Genomic DNA, 21063 nt, shown 5'->3' with positions numbered 1-21063 from the left:
AAAATTCATAATCAAACTAGTCTTATTGTAGAGAATTAAAGGTCGTCTGTCTTTATCCAACTGTAAAACGATTGCGTAATCAACACTCATGTCCGTCCTTGACTATAAGGAGATATTCTGTATCGCCATGCTGTCCCATCAACATTTCAGCAGTTGTATCAGGGTTACGGTTCATCACAAGTTTCATACTGGTCCTTGTTCCCTGTACCAGACTGTTGGATGGACATGCTTACAGACCAGGAGAAACACTCACATGCTATTCTCTCGTCAAGCTCGACTGTTGAAGGTTCCAAACTTCTTCACAGCTCTGCTCTCATCTACATTTAGTACCTTCAGTACACAACCTAGTAACTATATAACCCTCCATATCACTCATGTGCGCACAAACATGGGCAGATCTGGATTCATCCATTCCAGAATGAGCTACAATCCCCTCAAACTACAGTCCCTCATTCCTCTTTGTCTGAGGTCTTCCACGATTCTCGTAATTGTTTCTATTGATTCCCTGTGGTGTCGTTACCATTTGTGGTGCTTTTTGTTGTTCGGATTGTTTTTCTTCTCAGGCCTTAATCTCAAGGAGACTTCCTGATTAAATAAAATAATTTATTTTTAAAAAAAAAGTGAGCAAGAGTGGCAGCTGTGATTTAGGCAAATAAATTCTACATGTTGATGCATTTCAATCTTCACCAACTAATAGTCTTAATTTGTTTTGGAATTATTAAACTAAATGTGATCACATTTAGAATAGATACAAAATTAAGATGTCATGCCACCAAACTTAGGCAACAGGAGTGAGTAGGTGGGTGATTCAAATAAAAAAAACACGACTCAGCCCCTTAGATCTGTATAATATTTATTGAACTAACAGAAATGTCTCTTTAGCGCATGCATGTATCCACAACACAGAAAACTTTGGTAGCATTCTTTAACAAAATAACATTACAAGTCACAACCTTTCAAACCAGTCTTATCTTCAAAGAAAGACTCAATACTTCGTGGCAGTTTTTTTTTTTTATCAGAACATATCGGTAACACAAAAGAGCTCCTGGTAACTGGGTGAGCACATAGATAGAGGCACTTTAAATTAGATAGTTGTTTTTCAAAAGGAACAATGTAAAAGAAAAATGTGAAAAGCAGAATGAGGACCTGCTGGGTCGACTCAATAAATCAACACTGCCATGAAACACCAGGAACAAACACAACAAAGAAAAGAGAACTTGTGTCTTATAACTTAAACATCTGCAGTCAACGAACTCAGTTTTGTTATGTGTGGCAGAGACAATAAAAGGAATCATAGGGCGGTTACTGCGGCCGCTGCTCAACAGGCAGATCATCAGCAGAACCGTCACAGATGACCAGAGAGAGATGAGTCACCTCGGACAGCTTGACGTCTGAGGGGAGGAAAGAAGGACACATCACACACTGTCGAAGCGACAAGTCAAATGAATTGGGACACTGACGAAAGCAGCAGCATTACTCCATCACATAAATATTACTTCATGATTGCAACACTTGTGGCAAACCAACATGATACGGGCAGAAACAGTGGCTTCAACTGTATTTGTGTTAATTGATAAATTCAATTTGTGTGTATGGTTCTGATGCTAAAACATAAAAGTAACACTGCAACTGTAACAACTTACTCATGAGCAAAAAGTATGTAAGTAAATCTGTTTTTGAAATTTAAAAGCCTTTGAATTTCTATAACTGAATACATTTGCATTGAAATTAAGTATTAGATATATTCCACTCTGAATTCAACACCCTGGACAGGGTGAGAATAAGAATCGTACGTTTCATTCTGGAAAAATAAATTCCACGTACGTTTGTCCCGTACAGTTATTTATCGTTAGTCTGTTTTCTGTTGCTGCAGCTTTTCAGACAGAAGAGATTTTATTTTGATCATTTCTAGATAATTTCTTCTTCCTCTTCTTGAAATAAAATTCCTGCTCACATCCCCGCTGGGAGGAACTAACACGGGACAATGACTCAGCATGACTTGACTGTCTCAAAATATTTTGTACACTAGAGTTTCTAATTCTTGACTAGAATAATAAACATGTTTGTTCAGTTTGATGATCAGTGACATGACAGCACACATTTAATTGTCATCGTTTTAACACAATCAGTTGTTCTGGTGACTTCTGAATGCTCTCATGGTGCAGTGAGGTTAACTGTGGAGGTTGTCTCTCACTGGACTGACTGAAAACCTGCTGGTTGATGCTGGTTTGACATAAACCACACTGCTGGCCATAATAAATGTTTCTACGAGGGCTGGACCAAACTTATATTGACTGATACATGTATACAAATATTAAAAACTACCAATGATCCTCAAGATGACGTTATCAAGCGCTAATGACAAAGAAATTGAATTAAGGCTCGGGATTTTACAGTTTAACAATAACCTTTATGATAAATGATTATAAATAAGAAATACAAATATTACCAAATATACAGAACTTGAAGAAAACAAAGTATCTTTTCCTAAAATGTAAACAAATCTTTTCTGCGTTTATTTTGAAAAATAAGTTTTCATATGAGCAAGTCTCAGAAGTCTGTGAATCCTATCAGCTGATTTTTATCTAATAACAAATCATTCAGGCTCTAGATTTTAGACCGTGTGTGTCTAATTAACATTATATAATGTCAGTGGATTTAAAGCTCCAGAATACACATTTTACTTATATACTAGTTCTGTCAGTTAAAAAAAGTTTTCTGTTCACATTTGGATATCAGCCCTGTGAACCTCTGATAGAATCAACTCAACCATCAAAAGTCAATTTCTCCTCTGAATGGTTACCTCTTTGTTCGGGTGGTGAATGCACCAGCTGCTCAGTCTCTGTTTCAGTCTGTTGTTGCTGGTCTGAAAGAACAAGGAGAGATCAGTATAATGACGCCCACAAACAAGCAGGACATAGTTCTTCACTACATTAAAGTACTGGAATTACATTTACTGTCAAACATGACGATCTTTATTAAATCAAGACAAATCCCCAACGATAGAGAGCCGACCTGTGAGGCCTTCTAATAAATATTTGCATGTTTTGTTGATCATTAAGTCTGATACCTCTGCAGGCGTCTGTCAGACAGCTCTCTGCCAAAACACGGGTCATCTCATCATCCAGGTGACTCTGAAGAGAAATAACAACAACCTCCACTTGTCACACATGTGATGACTTGCTGTATAATTGTAGACATGTGTTGATTGATCTCTATTACCATGTCTTGACAGTAGCTTTGTGGCTTTGTGTCACAGGACAGAGCTGCAACCACAGAGACAGGTGAGTAACCGTTGTTACAAAAGGGAAAAGGAGTGTGAGACAAGCACGACACTTGTTCAAATCAAATATCCAATTGACAAATCAAAAGAAATAAAAAAGATAACAAAATGCAAACCAGGAAGTTTGTCTTCATGAAGATCTGAGGTCTCGTCTTCAGTCATGGAGTTATCCTAAAAACAGACAGTAGCAGAGCGTTCCAATACAGACCACAGCCCTGTTATACAGCTTATCCTATTGAGGGTAGAGGGGGGGAGCTGGAGTCAATCCCAGCTAACATTGAGCAAGGCACACCATGGGCAGGTTGCCAGTGTATCACAGGGCCAACATGCAGAGACAAAACCATTTGCTCACATTCACACCTACAGTCTGCCTGTCTTTACACTGTGGGAGGAAGTACCCGAAGATTTTCTAAACCAAACTGTCAGAAACAGACTCCATGAGGCCCGACGTCCTCTAGTGGGACCTGTGCTCACAGCCCAGCCCAGTACAGCTCCACTGGCATTCGCGATTAGTGAACAACAGAGTTGGCAGGTCCGCCACTGGCGCTCCGTTCTCTTCACAGGTGAGAGCAGGTTCACGCTGAGCACATGTGACGGGTGTGAAAGAGTCTGGAGACAACGTGGTGACCCTGATGCTGCCTGTAACATCATCCAGCATGATGTCCTCCTGTGGAGCTGCGTGCATCACAGTGGACATTTAGCCTAAACACATGGTGTGAAAGACCTTGTTTCTAGTCTAATTTGGTAAAGGTATTTTAAGGCTTTAAATCCACTGACATATACTGTTAATTAGATACTGTAGATTAAAAACTAGAGCCTGAATCATTTGTTCTTTGATAAACAATTATTTACACACAACGGTGAAATTCCACAGGGAAAAAATCTAATACATAATTTCAATGAAAACATATTCAGTTATAGAAATTCAAAGGCTTTTCAATGTTTGGGTGAAATATCCCTTTAAGCGCATCTGGCAAAAATCCAGACTAGCTAACTGTCTTCAGACTAAAATAATCTTGCTCATTCCCCTCCAGCTAACTGGGTCTTTTATATGCAGTGGGAGGAGTGGTGTGTCAATCATGAAGGAAGTTATCTTGTTTTTTAAACAAAGGAACACTGAGTGCTGAAGGTGGGGTTGCAGTCACATGCGATAGGTGTGTTGGCACCAAACCCTGTGCCTGGACAAGAAACTCCTTGTTTCAACTGATACAGTTAGACAGTTGTGAATGACGTCAGACTACAAGTGATGCTGATAAACAAGTCGGAATCAAACCGGTTTAAAATGTATTTTCATTAAACAGAAATGGCTCCACTTTACCTGTATAGGCACGACCTCATCCTGTAGAGAAACGGGTCCTATTGCAATTTCACACACTGAGGGAGCTCCTGTACAGAAAATCACAATCCTTCACTGTATCATAACAGATGTTTACATGGCCCCCTGTATTACGATATGAACACAATTCACAGTCTGAATAAGACAATGCCATGTAAACATCATTTCCTGATTACCATAACCTGAATGAGGTCATACTCTGTATAAGTAATAGTTGAAGTAAGACATGTGGGTATCCTGACCGTAGTCAAATTATATAGACATGTCATACTCTTATTATAACGGCCTGTTGGGAGTTCTCACAGCATTTTATGACATCGACATACAGCAGTTACCAACTAGTTGATTGGGTTCAAGTGTGAACAAGCAGTAGGACATAATGTAGACTTGAGTCATAATCAGACTATGATCCGTAACATGTAAACAGAAATCTGAATTTAATATTCTAAATAATAATTGTCTTATTCAGAATAAGGTCAGTAGTTGGAAAAGTGCTGCCCTGGTAAACGGACACTGTGAGAACACAACAGGAACAAACAAGCAGGTTAGTTATGGATCATTCTGTACACATGGCAGTTGAGTTGTTCTGGAGGTTGTGATAGTTAATGTCCAGCGGTACAAGCATTAAACAAACTCCCTCTATGATAAATATACTGCAATGTAATAGTTGTCCTATGTACATGTGAGCATGAGTCTTGTGACCTAAGCCTGCAGTGTTTATTAAACCCACCTTAAATATTGTGTAATAGTTCTTAGAAACGACTCACCCTCTGATTCACTCTCAACCTAGAATTAAAGAAATTACCAAATTGTAATGTCAAGAGATACAATTCAAGACAAATCAACTTGAAAAAAATAATGTTCTATTGATTACCATTAAGATAAATGTATATTAAAGTAAACATGAATCAAGTCATATTTATACACCCACTCACTGAGCATTTTATAAGGATCACCTATACACCTGCTTATTCGTGAAATCATCCAATCAGACAATCATGTGGCATCATGTTAATTTTCCCAATCAGAATGGAGAACAACTGATCTCAGTGACTCTGACCAGGGCCTGATCCTTGGTGCTGGACGGGCTGTTTCAAGTATTTCTCAAACTGCTGATCTCCTCAGATTTTCTCACACACAACAGTTTCTAGAGTTTTTACTCAGAATGGTGCTGAAAAACATAAAACATCCATTGAGCGGCAGTCGTGTGGCTGGAAACGCCTTGCTGAAGAGAGAGGTCAAAGGAGAATGGTCAGACAGCAGAGCAGGCAGCGACAGCAGAAATCCTCTGTCAGCCAAAAACTGAAATCTGAGGTTGCAGTGAGACAGATTCAACCAAAGTGGACAGTTGACTAGAAAAACAGCCTGGTCTGACGAATCTGGATTTCTGCTGAGGTTGAAGAAGATGGGAACAGAATCTGGAGTCAACAGAATGAAGTCATGGAGTCAACCTGCCTTATGTAAGAGTCCAGGCTTTTGCCACTGGTGTAATGATGTGGGGAAAGCTTCCTTATCACAGTTTGGGCCCTTAATAAAAATCAATCAGGGCTTTAATGCCACAGTCTGAGTGTTGTTGCCGACCACGTCCGTCCCTTTATGGACAGTTTCTAATGTCATCATGGAGTAAAATCGTAAAGGAGGAGCGAGTCCAACAGTTTGTAAAATTCATGTCACAAAGAATTGAGGCTGTTCTGAGAGGAATGTGAGGAACTACCCAGTATTAGTATGGTGTTCCAAATAAAGGGCTCAGTGAGTGTCCACCACAGACAGTAGTTAACATACACAACAGCAGTATTGTATACCTCATTTGATTCTTTAGCCATCGTCTTATGCAGATCATCTTTTACATCAGAACCAACTTGCTCCTGGGGAAATTTAAGAAAATGAAATTGAGAAAATTCTGTATCAATTTAGATATATTATATATGTATTTACAATAAATGTTTTCAAATAAAAAGTCTCATTTTAATCAAGTCAAAAATGAAATTCACTGGAGGTGAAACTAAGCCTGAACTTGCAGATGCATAAACTGAGTGGAAACTCACTGGGATGCATTGTAACTTGCTCTTTTCAGTCAGGCTGATGACATCCTCTACCATTTCCCTTGTGAGTTTCTCATCATCACTTGGCTCATATGGATCTGCAGTGCAAACAGACAAAAGTCAAATCACAATCCAACAAATTCAACATGACACACAATTCATTTGAAAGTATTTGCTCCGCTCGTCTGTGGTGCCTCACTTAGCTGCCTCACTTAGGTGGAAAGAGCAGGTGAGCCCACAGATTTGTTGTCATTGAACTTTCACACACACCTCTTCTCAGATGCTGTGGTGTTGTGATTGTCCACTCAGAACAGCTTTGATCTCTAATATCCTCTATTTTCATAACAAAACAACAATATATTACTGACTTACTTTACTGATAGAGTGGATGCAATAGGTCAAGCTGACAGTGATTGCCCTCTGCTGGATCATGAGGCAAACTACATTTTAAAAAACAGTCTAATGTGTTTCTAGACCAGGGGTATTCAACTAAAATGTAAAGAGGTCCAGCTAGAGAAAATTTCTTGAAGCAAAGGTCCGGAAGATCATAATGTCTAACTATTTAGTGTGATATATATATTTAAGTAGCCTAGTAGTTGTATCAACATCTGCATGTACTAAATACCTGACTGTCAAATCAAATGAATTCAGTACGATTCAAAAACTTTGACATAGAACGTAACATAGAACTGAACATATATGTATGATTGCAGATATGTATAATGTTCTCTCATTAACTAAATAAAAGTAGGGCTGCATTTCAAAATAAGAGAAAATAAATAAAATGTGAAAATTGTGCATGTTCAAATAAAGGGCTTAACTTCAGAAAAATAAAATAAAGGGAGCAAAAGCTTGAATTTCCCTATTTCTGTTTCACATCTTGACTCAAAAGTCGCAACCAATTTTACAGATAATAAATCTCAACACATCTTAACAATTGAACAGTTTTAGAATCACTTTCTTCCCCTCTTATATCCCACTCCCCCACTTTGTTCGTCTGTTTCTCTCCTTTCTCCATCTCACTCCTGTTTCTCTCCCTTTCTCCGTCTCACTCTGTTTCTCTCCCTTTCTCCATCTCACCCTCTGTTTCTCCCTTTCTCCGTCTCCTCCTGTTTCTCTCCTTTCTCCGTCTCACTCCTGTTTCTTCCTTCTCCGTCTCTCCTCTGTTTCTCTCCTTCTCCGTCTCACTCCTCTGTTTCTCTCCTTTCTCCGTCTCACTCCTGTTTCTCTCCCTTTCTCCGTTTCCTCTGTTTCTCTCCGTCTCACTCCTGTTTCTCTCCCTTTCTCCATCTCACTCCTGATTCTCTCCCTTTCTCCGTCTCACTCCTCTGTTTCTCTCCCTTTCTCCATCTCACTCCTGTTTCTCTCCCTTTCTCCGTCTCACCCTCTGTTTCTCTCCCTTTCTCCGTCTCACTCCTCTGTTTCTCTCCCTTTCTCCGTCTCACTCCTCTGTTTCTCTCCCTTTGTTTTCTCTACCTGTATCTCTATCTGTCTTTTTCTTTCTACCGTCTTTTCGTGTGTAACTTGCCTCTAACTCTCATCTGTCTGCACTGTAGAGTCGCAATGTTTACCGCCTGGAATGCACAGACTTGATTGGCTGAGTAGTATCACGTGGGATGGCTTAACTCGCATGCAATTGGTCTGTGCGTTTCCTCATCCGCTAAACCACTACCGTAAAGACTACAAAAGCTGCGCCGGTTACAAATAGAAGCGCCCCGTCAGGTTTTAAATCATAACCTTCTGTTTTGGCTGTAGGTCCGGGTCCGTACGGGACGGCTTCTGGGTCCGGACCCGGACCGCAGTCCGCCTGTTAGTGACCTCTGTTCTAGACTATATTTTGAATTCAAACAGGTCATAACAGTACTAATATAAACTCCCCCCCCCACGTTTGAATGAATGTTTGAATTTTGGATAAAGGTGACAGCCTGAACACACACATATAAAACAAAACCCCTGAATGGTGTCTACAAAAGTCATTTGAAGACTGAGGTGACGGCAGCAAACCTGATTCTGTATCCTCATGAGGAGATAAGGTCTCGTCTTCAGTCATCAAGTCAATCTAAAACAGATCAGATCATCAATCACTGACCTGAAGGCATCATCTGATGCACTGTGTTGATGATTTGATGTAAAACTGTCTTATGAATGTTATCAATTTAGTGAACATTACTTTGAAACGTGGGGCAATGCATGGCACCTCTGTGACATCACTTCCAGCTGCAATGTCCTGCTCTGAAGGAGCATCTGTGAAGACAAGAACAACCACACTCCATTTCAGACACAGTATTACACTATTCTTTGTGACTATTTAATAAAACTTTTAAAGGGGACATAGCATGCAAATTCCACTTTGTTAGTGCTTCTACAGGTTAATGTGGGTATCTGGCATGTCTACCAACCCAAAAACTCTGGGGAAAAAACACTCGCGCGTTTTGTTATAGTTCCTCTAAGTCAGAAACGTCATGCTTGAGCGACTCGATTGCGCTTCCTGGGTATTGTGTCGTAACAATACACTGGAAGTCTCCTCACATGGTCTTGGCCCCCCGTCCCCCACACTCATGCATTCCGGGTTTACACCGAGGCAGCGCAGCGCCGTTCCCAAGCACGCAGCCGGGCTGTTCACACGGGACGAGCATTTCTCCGCTGGTCAGCCCGCGATTCACTCACATGTGGCATTTGTCTGGATGGTTGGGACTGGGAGGCTGCAGCAGCTGCTCGGGAGCGACCGCCGCTCTCCCGTGCGTGAGCTGGAATTTGTGTCAGCGCCACACAGCAGCAGTGTGGAGGACTTCCGCAGTGTTCTGCGCTACTGTAACCCCGAACCCCGACATTCAACGGGTACAACAACAAGGAGAATCGCGGGCTGACCTTATATATACAGTCTATGGGGCTGACCAGCGCGGAGAAATGCTCGTCCTGTGAACAGCCAGGCGGCTGCGCGCTTGAGAACGGCGCTGCGCTGCTCGAGCGGTCTTCCACACTGCCAGCTGTGTGGAAGACTTCCGCAGTGTTCAGCTCTACTGTACGCCGGGTTACAGTAGTTACGCTGGGTACACCGGACGCGAAGCGCCGCCGCGAGGCAGCGCAGCGCCGCTCCTGCGTGCAGCCGCCTGGCTGTTCACACGGGACGAGCATTTCTCCGCTGGTCAGCCCCATAGACTGTATATATAAGGTCAGCCCGCGATTCTGCTTTCTCCGCTTGTTGTTGTACCCGTTGAATATCGGGTTCGGGGTAAATGATGGTCTTCATAGCCCCCCCCACCTCTCTCTCTCTGTCTGTCTGCTTGTGTGCTTGTAGTGGATGGGCAGAGGGGACATTTAATTATGTGATTGGGAAAATTAAAACTCCAGGACAACAAGGGAATACAAAGTATGGGATGCATATTTGATAATTTATATCATATAAAATATGTAATTTATATCGTTTAAAATCATGGGGAGAGGAGGGGGGAGCTGGCTCATTAGCATTTAAAGGAACAGGCACTCAAAACAGGTCACTCTGTGGAGGGCTGTTTTATACAGGGTAAAAAGGGTGCTGTTTTATATGATCCTTGTGGTATTTTGACCAAAGTATGTTACAGACATTTCATTAAGACCCCAAGGAACCATATCAACTTGTGGTAAAATGGGCATGCTATGTCCCCTTTAACCTATTGTGTGCAAACCAAAAATGCAGAGTTGTTCTCTGTGGGAGTTGCCTACAGCTAGAGTCTGTTGTGGGCAAAGACTTACTTTTTTCCAGATCATCTAATTGCCTAAGCATAGGCGTGTGTGTGCGTCTGCTCGTCTCTGTCGTGCTTCACACAAACTGATGATCACATGTATTTAGTCATTATGTTGGATCATGAATCTGGATCGTTCCAGTCACTATAACACTGATGTCCTGGCTGTGCGCCTCACATTACGTCTCGTGTTGTGTGTGGCAGGTGAAGAACTATGTGCAAGTACGGGATAACAGTATTTTTATTAAAGACACTAGCATGCAACATATCCCTCTCCTCTCACGTAGTACGTTTGCCTCACATTTGCCCCCCCCGTTAACAACACTACCAAAATCTATAGAGTGCTGTGCGATTTGAAATTGGAACCACTCACCACACAAAAGCTGAGCAGGAAGCAGAGGAGAGGGCAGCAACAATTCAGTCTGAATCTGTGAGAAGACAAACACAGTTAATGGTAAAAGGAATAAATATCGAACACTTCACTAGTCTTAACAGCCACTCAAAGCATTTTATACTTCAGGTTACTTTTGCCCACTCACACAAATATTCATATGGAACTTCTTCTATACACAGAGTGCTTCTGTAACACACACTGATAGTTCATCATTAGAGGCAATTTTAAGCATCAAAGATAATTCGACATGTGGAAAAGAGAAGCTCAGGATCCATCTACCAACCTTCCAATTACACCCGCTCTACCTACTGTTCACTTATAAGAAAGAATTAACAGTTTTGTGTAATAACTTTGACACAGAATACCAGAAACTTTCTAGACAACTGCTTTGTATGGAAAAGAGGAAAAGCTCATCACTCTACTTTGACATTTCTCCAGACATTGCCCAATTTTAGAATACAATTTATGATGAATTAACTTAAAAAAATAATGTTCTATTGATTACTATTCAGATAAATGTATATTAAAGTAAATGTGAATAAAGTTATATTTACACACACACACACACACACACACACACACACACACACACACACACACACACACACACACACACACACACACACACACACACACACACACACACACACACACACACACACACACACACACACACACACACACACACACACCATTTTATAAGGATCACCTATACACCTGCTTATTCGTGAAATTATCCAATCAGACAATCATGTGGCATCATTTTCCCAATCAGAATGGAGAACAACTGATCTCAGTGACTCTGACCAGGGCCTGATCCTTGGTGCTAGATGGGCTGTTTCGAGTATTTCTCAAACTGCTGATCTCCTCAGATTTTCTCACACACAACAGTTTCTAGAGTTTTTACTCAGAATGGTGCTGAAAAACATAAAACATCCATTGAGCGGCAGTCGTGTGGCTGGAAACGCCTTGCTGAAGAGAGAGGTCAAAGGAGAATGGTCAGACAGCAGAGCAGGCAGCGACAGCAGAAATCCTCTGTCAGCCAAAAACTGAAATCTGAGGCTGCAGTGAGACAGATTCAACAAAAGTGGACAGTTGACTAGAAAAACATAGCCTGGTCTGAAGAATCTGGATTTCTGCTGAGGTTGAAGAAGATGGGAACAGAATCTTGAGTCAACAGAATGAAGTCATGGAGTCAACCTGCCTTATGTAAGAGTCCAGGCTTTTGCCACTGGTGTAATGATGTGGGGAAAGCTTCCTTATCACACTTTGGGCCCTTAATAAAAATCAATCAGGGCTTTAATGCCACAGTCTGAGTGTTGTTGCCGACCACGTCCGTCCCTTTATGGACAGTTTCTAATGTCATCATGGAGTAGAATCGTAAAAGAGGAGCGAGTTTGTAAAATTCATGTCACAAAGAATTGAGGCTGTTCTGAGAGCAATGTGAGGAACTACCCAGTATTAGTATGGTGTTCCAAATAAAGGGCTCAGTGAGTGTCCACCACAGACAGTAGTTAACATACACAACAGCAGTATTGTATACCTCATTTGATTCTTTAGCCATCGTCTTATGCAGATCATCTTTTACATCAGAACCAACTTGCTCCTGGGGAAATTTAAGAAAATGAAATTGAGAAAATTCTGTATCAATTTAGATATATTATATATGCACTTACAGTAAATGTTTTCAAATAAAAAGTCTCATTTAAATCAAGTCAAAAATTAATTTCACCGGCGGTGAAACTAAGCCTGAAACTTTATATAAAAAGACAGCAGATGCATAAACTGAGTGGAAACTCACTGGGATGCATTGTAACTTGCTCTTTTCAGTCAGGCTGATGACATCCTCTACCATTTCCCTTGTGAGTTTCTCATCATCACTTGGCTCATATGGATCTGCAGTGCAAAGGGACAAAAGTCACATCACATTCAAACAAATTTGACATGACACACAATTCATTTGAAAGTATTTGATCCGCTCATACCACACAAAAGCTGAGCAGGAAGCAGAGGAGAGGGCAGCAATAATTCAGTCTGAATCTGTGAGAAGACAAGCACAGTTAATGGTAAAAGGAATAAATATCGAACACTTCACTACTCTTTGCCAATCAAAGCAATTTATACTTCAGATTACTTTTGCTGCCTCACACAAATATTCATATGGAACTTCTTCTATACACAGAGTGCTTCTGTAACACTGATAGTTCATCATTAGAGGCAATTTTAATTATCAAAGATGATTTGACATGTGGACAAGAGAAGCTCAGGATCAAACTACCAACCGTAATTTGCAAGGTTTTCATTATTATATATATTGATGATTGACATAAACAAATGCATGTACCTGCTCCAAGTCTGTAGAAATCAGATCAATCATCTCATGCTGATAAATGCTCTTCCTTTGACAAACAGCTGCACGTGGAACCTTCGCAAAAGAACAATACATTAGACGTCATCAAGTCCATCTACCCAGATGCAAAATGAAATAATGGAAAGGTCAATATCTTCACATGCAGAATATGCAAAAGTCACTGTAACAAAATTTACCATTTTCCCTGCTGACCGGCTGGTCAGAGAAACGTCACTTGGGATATGAGTCTTGCTGTCATTTGTTGGAGCTGGATGAGAAAATGAAAAACATAACCTAAATTATTAGCTTCATACAACAGGTTACACTCAGCTGTGACATGACAAGCTCAGAATACAAAAATCTTTGCATATTAACATTTCCAGAAACTAAATATTCAGACACTAAAGCGAAATGAATGTGCTGCTTACCAAAGTCAATCATGGAGTGAAAGCTGCTTCCCATGTTGTAGGTTCTCATTTCTGCAGCTGAAGACTCCAGGTCTGCCGGTAGGATCTCAGAACCGTCCATGGCCTCCTCTCGGGTCCAATCCAGTAGAGAATTTCCGTCATCTGGCCCAACAGTGTCCGTCACTGAAGCACCCTCCTCTTCAGAGCCTTTTTTAGTTTCACACACATCCTCGTCACAGCTTAAGATCAAATTACTTTGGTCAGAATGTGCAGGAAACGGGATGTCTTCACTATGCTCTCTCTGAGGGTGATTGCAAGCAGCATCTGGATCTGTTTCTTGTTTTGTGGGATACTCCGTTTGATCCTCAGGCAGTGCAGCCTCTTCCACAGTTGAGTCCCATTGTTCACCTGCATTTGGTTTGTTTTCTGTTGTGGAGCATTTCCACCAGTTTTTCATCACCTCATTTATCACCTGGCCGTCACATTCCATCTGCACAGAGTATTTGATGTTTTCTTCTTCTCTGGTTACTTTGGTGACAGTCAGCTGTAACAACTTGTCTGTTGTAAGTGTGAACAGCTCATCTACTGCGCCACTGTCCCAGGATCCACATGAAGAATCAAAGCCTTCAAGCTCGCACAAAAATGCCTGTGGAGGAGCTTCCACTAAATGAGGGGGCATTTCCCTCACATCTGTAACATTGACTTGGGACTTGTTTCCATAGTCTACAAAGAGAACAGACAGCTTGTCTCCCTCAGTGTCGATGACCTCCGCACGGTACCAGAGATGATCGTCCGAAAAGAGAACAATGCATGGGCTGCCAGGGGAGAGGGTGCCTAGGTCAACATGTTTGTGATCGGCTGCATTCCCAACTTCTGAGACACCAGATGTTATCTTGTCCAGTTCTTCTGTGTCAGCAGATTGACACCAAAAGGAAAGAGCATAATTTATCGATGTGATGTAGCTTTGTAACTGCTGTTCCTCTAAAAACTCTACTTGACTGTAATTTAGAGGGCGAGAGTTCAGTGGCAGTTTCTCTGGGGTCTGGGCAGGTTTTTCCTCAACTTCTTCATGGTTCTCTGAGGTGGATTCAGAAGCATTGGCTGAACACTTGGTAGTTACTTTACATATGAGATTCACACCACTATCCTCCAGACTGACTTCCCACACAGATCCTGACTGCCTGATAAACCGGCATTTGAGCTTCTTGTCTCCATCACCACATAAGGCTTCTTTAATAGCTGACAGCACTTTAGGATCAAGCATGTCCTCTTTTCCATGATCTGCAACATTGCTCAGCATGCAGTGTGTGCTGTACATGGGTAGCAGCAAGAAAGGCTTGTGGAGTCTGGCCATCTTGGACATTTGCGTCATTGCTGTGTTTCCAAAATCAATAAACTCAACGAGAGCCATTGTGTTGTTGTGGATTTCTCTTACAACTGCACGATACCACATGGAGTCATCTGCAAATTCTGCTTGAACAAGGTCACCTGGATTTACATCTTTGACGTCATTGGTTTTTGGGATTGATATTGAATCATTGAGCTTTTCAGAAATAGAGAATATTTCATCCTCGTCCCTGAAGAGTTGAACGTGAAAACTCGATGGGCTGTTGTAGTGTGAGACATAAACCTCTGCTTCCATACCTGGTGTGATAGATTTTGATGGCAGGTCTGCAAGTTTAGGAAGTTTTTCAACATTGCCTTCTATCTGAGAGTCTGCACCAGGTGATATGGACTTGATCAGCTGGTCGGTGTCAGTGGGGACATTTTCCTCTCTTGGTCTGACTTGGGCACCCGCAGGCTCATAACCATATCCCATATTTCTCAGTGTGGTCCCACTTGACTGTCTTTGGTGAGGAGGTTTGTACAGCTGTATCGGAACAGCTTTGACCTTTTGACCATTTTCATTAACATGGCGCAAAGGCTTCGGTGCAGACTGTAGATTTGTGTTGGTAGATTTAGAGTCATCTCTGATTTGATTAGCTGTTTTGGGGGCAGAGAGTTGTTTTGGCACATTTTTTGCCAAAGTGTCAAATGATTTCCGGTAGACAACCTGCTCATTTGTGTGCATCTCAATCTGAAACCTCTTCTTGATCTTTGAATTTATCTGAGTGCCTCCTTGATATAGTTCAACCAGCAGTTTACCATCGGGTTCTCTGGCCACAACTACTGCTTGGAATTTAGATTCTGTTGCACATGTCTCAAACCAGCTGTTCACCTCACTTGGAACTTTGGCAGGGAGATCTGACAGACCACACACAACTGCTTGCACAGGCACAGACATGATGTCATTAGCTTCTATAGGTACTGGAAGCAAGTCAGACTTGGCCACCTCAATAGTGTCACCATAGTCCACAAAGTGAACCCGGATTGCTGGCTTTGTGGCCTGGATTTGACCCCTGTACCAGTGTCCATCAGTGTACTTGGCAAAGCACAAAGTTCTTAAGACTCCTGGGAGCTTTACATTCTCTAGCTGATGGCAGACTTGACTAACCTTGTTCTTGAGATCTTCCATCACATCAGTATTCCTCTCAAGCTGGCAGTAGAACTGATTGACATTGTTCACACATGTCACTGTGATCTGTTCCTCTGTGCCAGTTTTGACATTGTGCGATGAGAAGTAGTATGAGTCCAGGCGGACAGTTGGCTCAGAGACTTTCTTGGGAGGGGCACTTTTGACAAGATTGACCATGCTGGTGCAGACACTCTCAAAGGGAGTTTCCAGATCCACAATGTTGAAAATGATCTTCTGATCACTGTACATGACAGCATATATGGTGCACTTTAAAATCACAAAGTTGGATGCAGCAGTTTCCACAAAGTTGTGGAATCTTGCTGTTGCCTCCTGATTCCAGTCATTGATGGCAGATGTGGGGTCCATAGGGTTTAACAGACTGCATCGAAAGGATTGTCCAGGCAGAGTGAGAAATTCTGGGCATATCCTCCTCAGGTCATAGAGGGAGATGGTTTCTGTCTGGCCATAGTCAACAAACAACACATCCACGAGAGGTTTTTCATGTTTGTGAATCACAATGGCCCTGTACCACATTCCATTATCAGGGTGGCGAGCAACACAAGCTGTTTCAACAACAGGCTGAAATTCACTGCCTACATAATGAGCCTGTATATCATGCATTAGCAATTTCAAGTGCCCTGCATTGTGCACGAGCTGGCACCAGAAATCATTTGGGCTTTTGATGTGGGACACAGAGACATCTAGGATACTCCCAATGTGAAACATGTGCTCCTTGAATGAAGGAATTCTCCTTTCATTGATGGCAGGGCCAACAGTGTTTTGTGCCTTGAGACATATCCCCTTGTTCCCATACATATCTGCAAGTCTGTCGTGTGGATGTTGTGTGGGAGGCAGAATAGCAGGTGGTATAGTGACATTGGCTTTGGGTTGTCGCTTTGTCTCAGCCTTTTCAGTAAGGTTATAAGTACACATCAGTGTACTGAGATCTCTTTCTTCATGAGCTTCAGGATCTGTTAGTTGAACAACATAGCCATCATCATATTTTGCTGTCACGTGTACATTTAGTGCTTTATCTGTGACTGCTTTGATGAAATATTCAGAGGCACGTGGACTCCATCTCCCATCTTTGGGTCTGACATCAGCCAGGGTGCATTTAAGTGCAAGTCTTGGCAGCTTTTTGAACTCGTCAGGAAGGGTCCTGATGTTCATAATTTTAACAACTTCAGTGTTTCCATAATCAACAGAGAACACCTTGACTTGTGTCTCACCTACTTCAGACACAATTGCTCTGTAGAAGACACCATCTTCGGCCTTGGCAGCACAGTACAACCCTACAGTTGGATTCATCACCACATCTTTATTTTCTGAATCTTTGTGCAAATGATAGATCCTATCCATCAGTTCATCCAGCTCCTGAGCATAGTTCTGTGTTTGGATCCAAAACTCTGATGGGTTGGATACATGCTGAACAACTGCAACATGTGAAGAGTTTAGGGAGAGGTCTTCTGCAGGTAACTCCTCAGGTATTCCTTTCTGTTCTTTTTCCTCTGCAGCTTTTGTAGAAGTTGACGTCTTTCCTTGACATCTTTCTTGCTGGGCTTGATGCTCACGGCTGTATGCAGGGCTACGGATAGCATAATCTCCAAGTGTTTTCTCACATTCCATTAAACAGCTCTCCTTGGACCCAAACAACTTGTTGATATTTGTATTTTCATCACCAAATAGCGTGACGTAGTTAACACCCTCAGACATGCTCTGGTACTCAAATTTAGCGATTACAGTCTTGTGCAGAAGAAGGTTCTGGAGAAGGTCAATCTGGCTGGATGTCCAATCAACCCCTTTGTCAACGATTCCATGGAGGGAACAGATGTAGGTCACAACGGGCATCCTGAAGAATTCTGAAGCCAGTGGTCCCACATTCTCCACTTGAACAAACTGTTTTGTTCCATAGTCAACATTAAACACTTCCACCACTCCATTGGCTGGGAAAACCTGTTGAAGGACAGAGCGATGCCATCTGCCATCATTTCCTCTTGCAGCACAGGGAAAACTAATCATTTCTGGACCCACGGTGCAATTGGTCATTCTGCCCTCACAGAATTTTGTGATTTTCTCTGAGAGTTTCTTCAGCTCTTGTGAGAAGACCTTCAACTGGCAGAAAATCTTCTGCGGACTTGTCACTTCTGTGACTATGACGGTCTCCACAGTTCCAGCTGGAAGCTCTGGGACCATGAACTGATCTTGCATGTGCAGTCGCACACCTGCTCCCATGGAGATCTGGTGACTCTCTGGCGACACTTGAACGACACTATTGGACTTTAGTGACATGAGCACAAATTCCTGGAACATGTCTGGAGACACCTTCTTGGCAAATCCCATCTCATACATTTGTTTGGATATACAGGGGATGTGCAAGAGAAATGTCCTGTAGGCCACCAGTACATCTTGAACATGTGCTTTCAAAGACTTCCCGGAGAGAGATCTCAGATATTCGAGAGCCACTGGAGACCATCTGCTCTCAGTCGAGAGTGGCAACACATTAGCTAACACACAAAATTCCACTTCAGGTGGAAGGTGGAAGTGCTCCTTCTTACCCCATGCCAGCTTACTTGTATTGGTGCAAGACGTCACCCCTTTGTCAATGAGAAACAAACTGTATTTTGAGCCATTTCTAGAGACTATGCGGGCCCTGTTCCAAATATCATCTATCTGGACCAAGCACTGGTCACCAGGACTTCCTTCAAACTCTTGAAATGCCTTTTCAGGTGACTGAATGTCTTTAGCCAGGCACTCATAATCTACGGTGCTGTCCTGACTGAACTTTCCCCAGAACTCTACAAGCACACAAAGGGGATGCAAGTGGACCCTGGTTATGAGAATTGTTACTTCTGATCCTCGTATAGGGAGTCTGAGTGTTGATGACATTTTGGCAGTTTCATGAATTCCAGCTACCCATGATCTGTCACCTCTCATGAACACTGCAGTGAAAGCATTGGATGTTATCTGAAAAACATACAAACAAACACACAAACAAACACGTACCTTAAAACACAGGCCTCCATTCCAATTTGTATGTGGTCTTCAGAGACATTACTCGTGTGACAGCTTAACTAACTAAAATTGATTAATCATTATAAAATGAAAACATGTAAAAATAGTGCTTACAAATGTAGCAGAACATGACATAAATAAAATGTAATCCCTTCATTGTTTAAACACTTAAAAATGCCAACAACTTTATAAATTGAATTGGTGTCTCTCAAGCACATGATCATAGGGTATGGGCAATATGGCCAAAATTAAATGTCACATTTTGTTATATGGCTGTTGATGAAAATAATTGGGATGATTATTGATAGTTTTATTGCCCAGCTCTACATGATTATAAATATTTTGTAATGTGCTACTCATAGGCATGTGTAATAGATTAATGACTTTTTACCAAACACAAATACGTCTGTAATATAGTGTAAACCACAGTCGCTAACTTGTTGCCATTGTAATGCGAGTGTACAGCTGCAGTCCAATGTTAATGTGGTGTAGCTCGTGCCCTCTGTCAATGTCAACCTCAGATTTTACTTCATCTGAATAAACTCAATGACAACAGCACCAACATGTGATCTTCATCATTAGCTGCTACAGGCACACAATATTTATCATAGAATTTTGTTTGGTGAATCCTGTTAAATACAATGAGCCATAATTTAACACCAGTAATGTGTTAGATTTTACTGAGAAGGAAGATAAAACCCATTCATGGTAACAGAGCTGTCACATTCTGCTTTTAACACCGGCAATGGATCGTTTAAATCGACTGAAAAGTTTAGCTAACCAATTGTTGGTTATGGATGGTGATTTTTTTCATCATGAGCAAGTGTGATTTACTTCTCCGCTTTTCCAGGAAATCCACAAACTCGAGCGTTAATTTCCCCTGAAACTCACGACATGTGCTCGGGTTGTGACTGTTAGCTAACTTCCCATTACACTCAGACGTAGATTAGCCGCTGCTAAGCGTTAGCTTCTCACGGCACCGCACTCATTAGCATCATACATTAAAATGGCAGGCAACAGGTGCTACATGACCTGCGGGCGGATTAGCATGACGGTCCCGCGGTTTGAACATGACTCGACAGCGAATGAAGAAGTAAAACACAATGACTCACCTTGTTTTAAGTCCTGCGGATCCTAGAGTCTCCTCAAACCCCGTAATGATGATGATGGTGGTAACTTTAATTAAACCCCGGATCACTTCACCTTGACCGCATGAGCTGTTCACATCCTCCGAACTTCAGTCCTGTTCCCCTGGTTTGTTCGGATGTGTCAGAAAAACTGTTTGACTGCCTCCGAAAATACTCTAATAAAATACAAAGAAAAACTCCACAGCAAACCGACGTTGGTTAGTTGGTTAGTAAGTACGTTAGATGGTTAGTTGGTTAGCGGCTAACGTTAACTAGCCCGAATCCACCCGCGTGCATTCACCTCAAGAGGTTTTCCCCCTTTTTCTCGTCGAGCCGGAAGTGGCGCTGTTGTCCCCTGACGCAAGTGAGTGCGCAGCGCAGCAGATTCGTTACTTTACTTTATTCCACACAACGTAAATACAAACAATCAAATGTTATGTTAGAATGACTTATGTGAAAAACACACCCATATATAACAAAGACCAAGATACAGTCTGTAGTTTTACTTTACTTTATTTCACACAGCATAAATACAAAATACACAAATGAGATGTTTAAAAGCCCAAAAATTACAAAGAATAAAATACAAAACACAAAATCTTTAACACAGGTTTAAATAGAGTGGGCCTACATTTATTGTAACATCTATGTCCAGTTTTCATTGTCATCTAAAATGTGCTGTGTGGTTTTTATGATGTCTGCCATTTGTAACAAAAACCACGCTGTATTTCATTGTACATTCTGTTTATTTAAGGGCAAATTTCACATTCACAAAAGTTTGTTTAAAATCTTTCTGAATGAAATACAATGATACATGCAAAAAGTGTTAAGACTCTCGATATGTGTATTTGTTTGAGTATTTAAATTCCAAAAAG

At 41.6% G+C, this 21063-nt stretch overlaps 1 protein-coding gene across 4 annotated transcripts; it reads right to left on the bottom strand.

Annotated features, from left to right (window-relative positions):
* Positions 1-836: 836 nt before the first annotated feature.
* Positions 837-20537, bottom strand: tdrd6 (tudor domain containing 6). 4 transcript variants are annotated; one of them, XM_035143329.2, is made up of 19 exons: positions 20174-20534; positions 13556-19013; positions 13325-13395; positions 13122-13202; positions 12763-12817; positions 12579-12673; positions 12321-12383; positions 10757-10811; positions 8832-8905; positions 8666-8720; positions 6665-6759; positions 6422-6484; positions 5387-5405; positions 4602-4669; positions 3400-3454; positions 3223-3266; positions 3071-3134; positions 2804-2866; positions 837-1391 (listed from the first exon to the last, which is right to left on the bottom strand). In XM_035143329.2, exons 2-19 carry the CDS (start codon positions 18981-18983, stop codon positions 1303-1305), a joined length of 6537 nt encoding a protein of 2178 aa, XP_034999220.2. In that variant the 5' UTR covers positions 18984-19013; positions 20174-20534; the 3' UTR covers positions 837-1302. The 4 variants fall into 4 exon arrangements, 3 of the variants coding, with proteins under 3 accessions (XP_034999220.2, XP_034999221.2, XP_034999222.2); XM_035143330.2 differs by lacking the exons at positions 8666-8720; positions 8832-8905 and having other exon boundaries at positions 20174-20535; XM_035143331.2 differs by lacking the exons at positions 10757-10811; positions 12321-12383; positions 12579-12673 and having other exon boundaries at positions 20174-20535.
* Positions 20538-21063: the final 526 nt, after the last annotated feature.

Source organism: Hippoglossus stenolepis, chromosome 20, assembly GCF_022539355.2.
Source record: "Hippoglossus stenolepis isolate QCI-W04-F060 chromosome 20, HSTE1.2, whole genome shotgun sequence".
Taxonomy (NCBI): domain Eukaryota; kingdom Metazoa; phylum Chordata; class Actinopteri; order Pleuronectiformes; family Pleuronectidae; genus Hippoglossus; species Hippoglossus stenolepis.
Note: the sequence above shows the minus strand (reverse complement) of the source record. Positions and strands in the feature narration are given on the sequence as shown.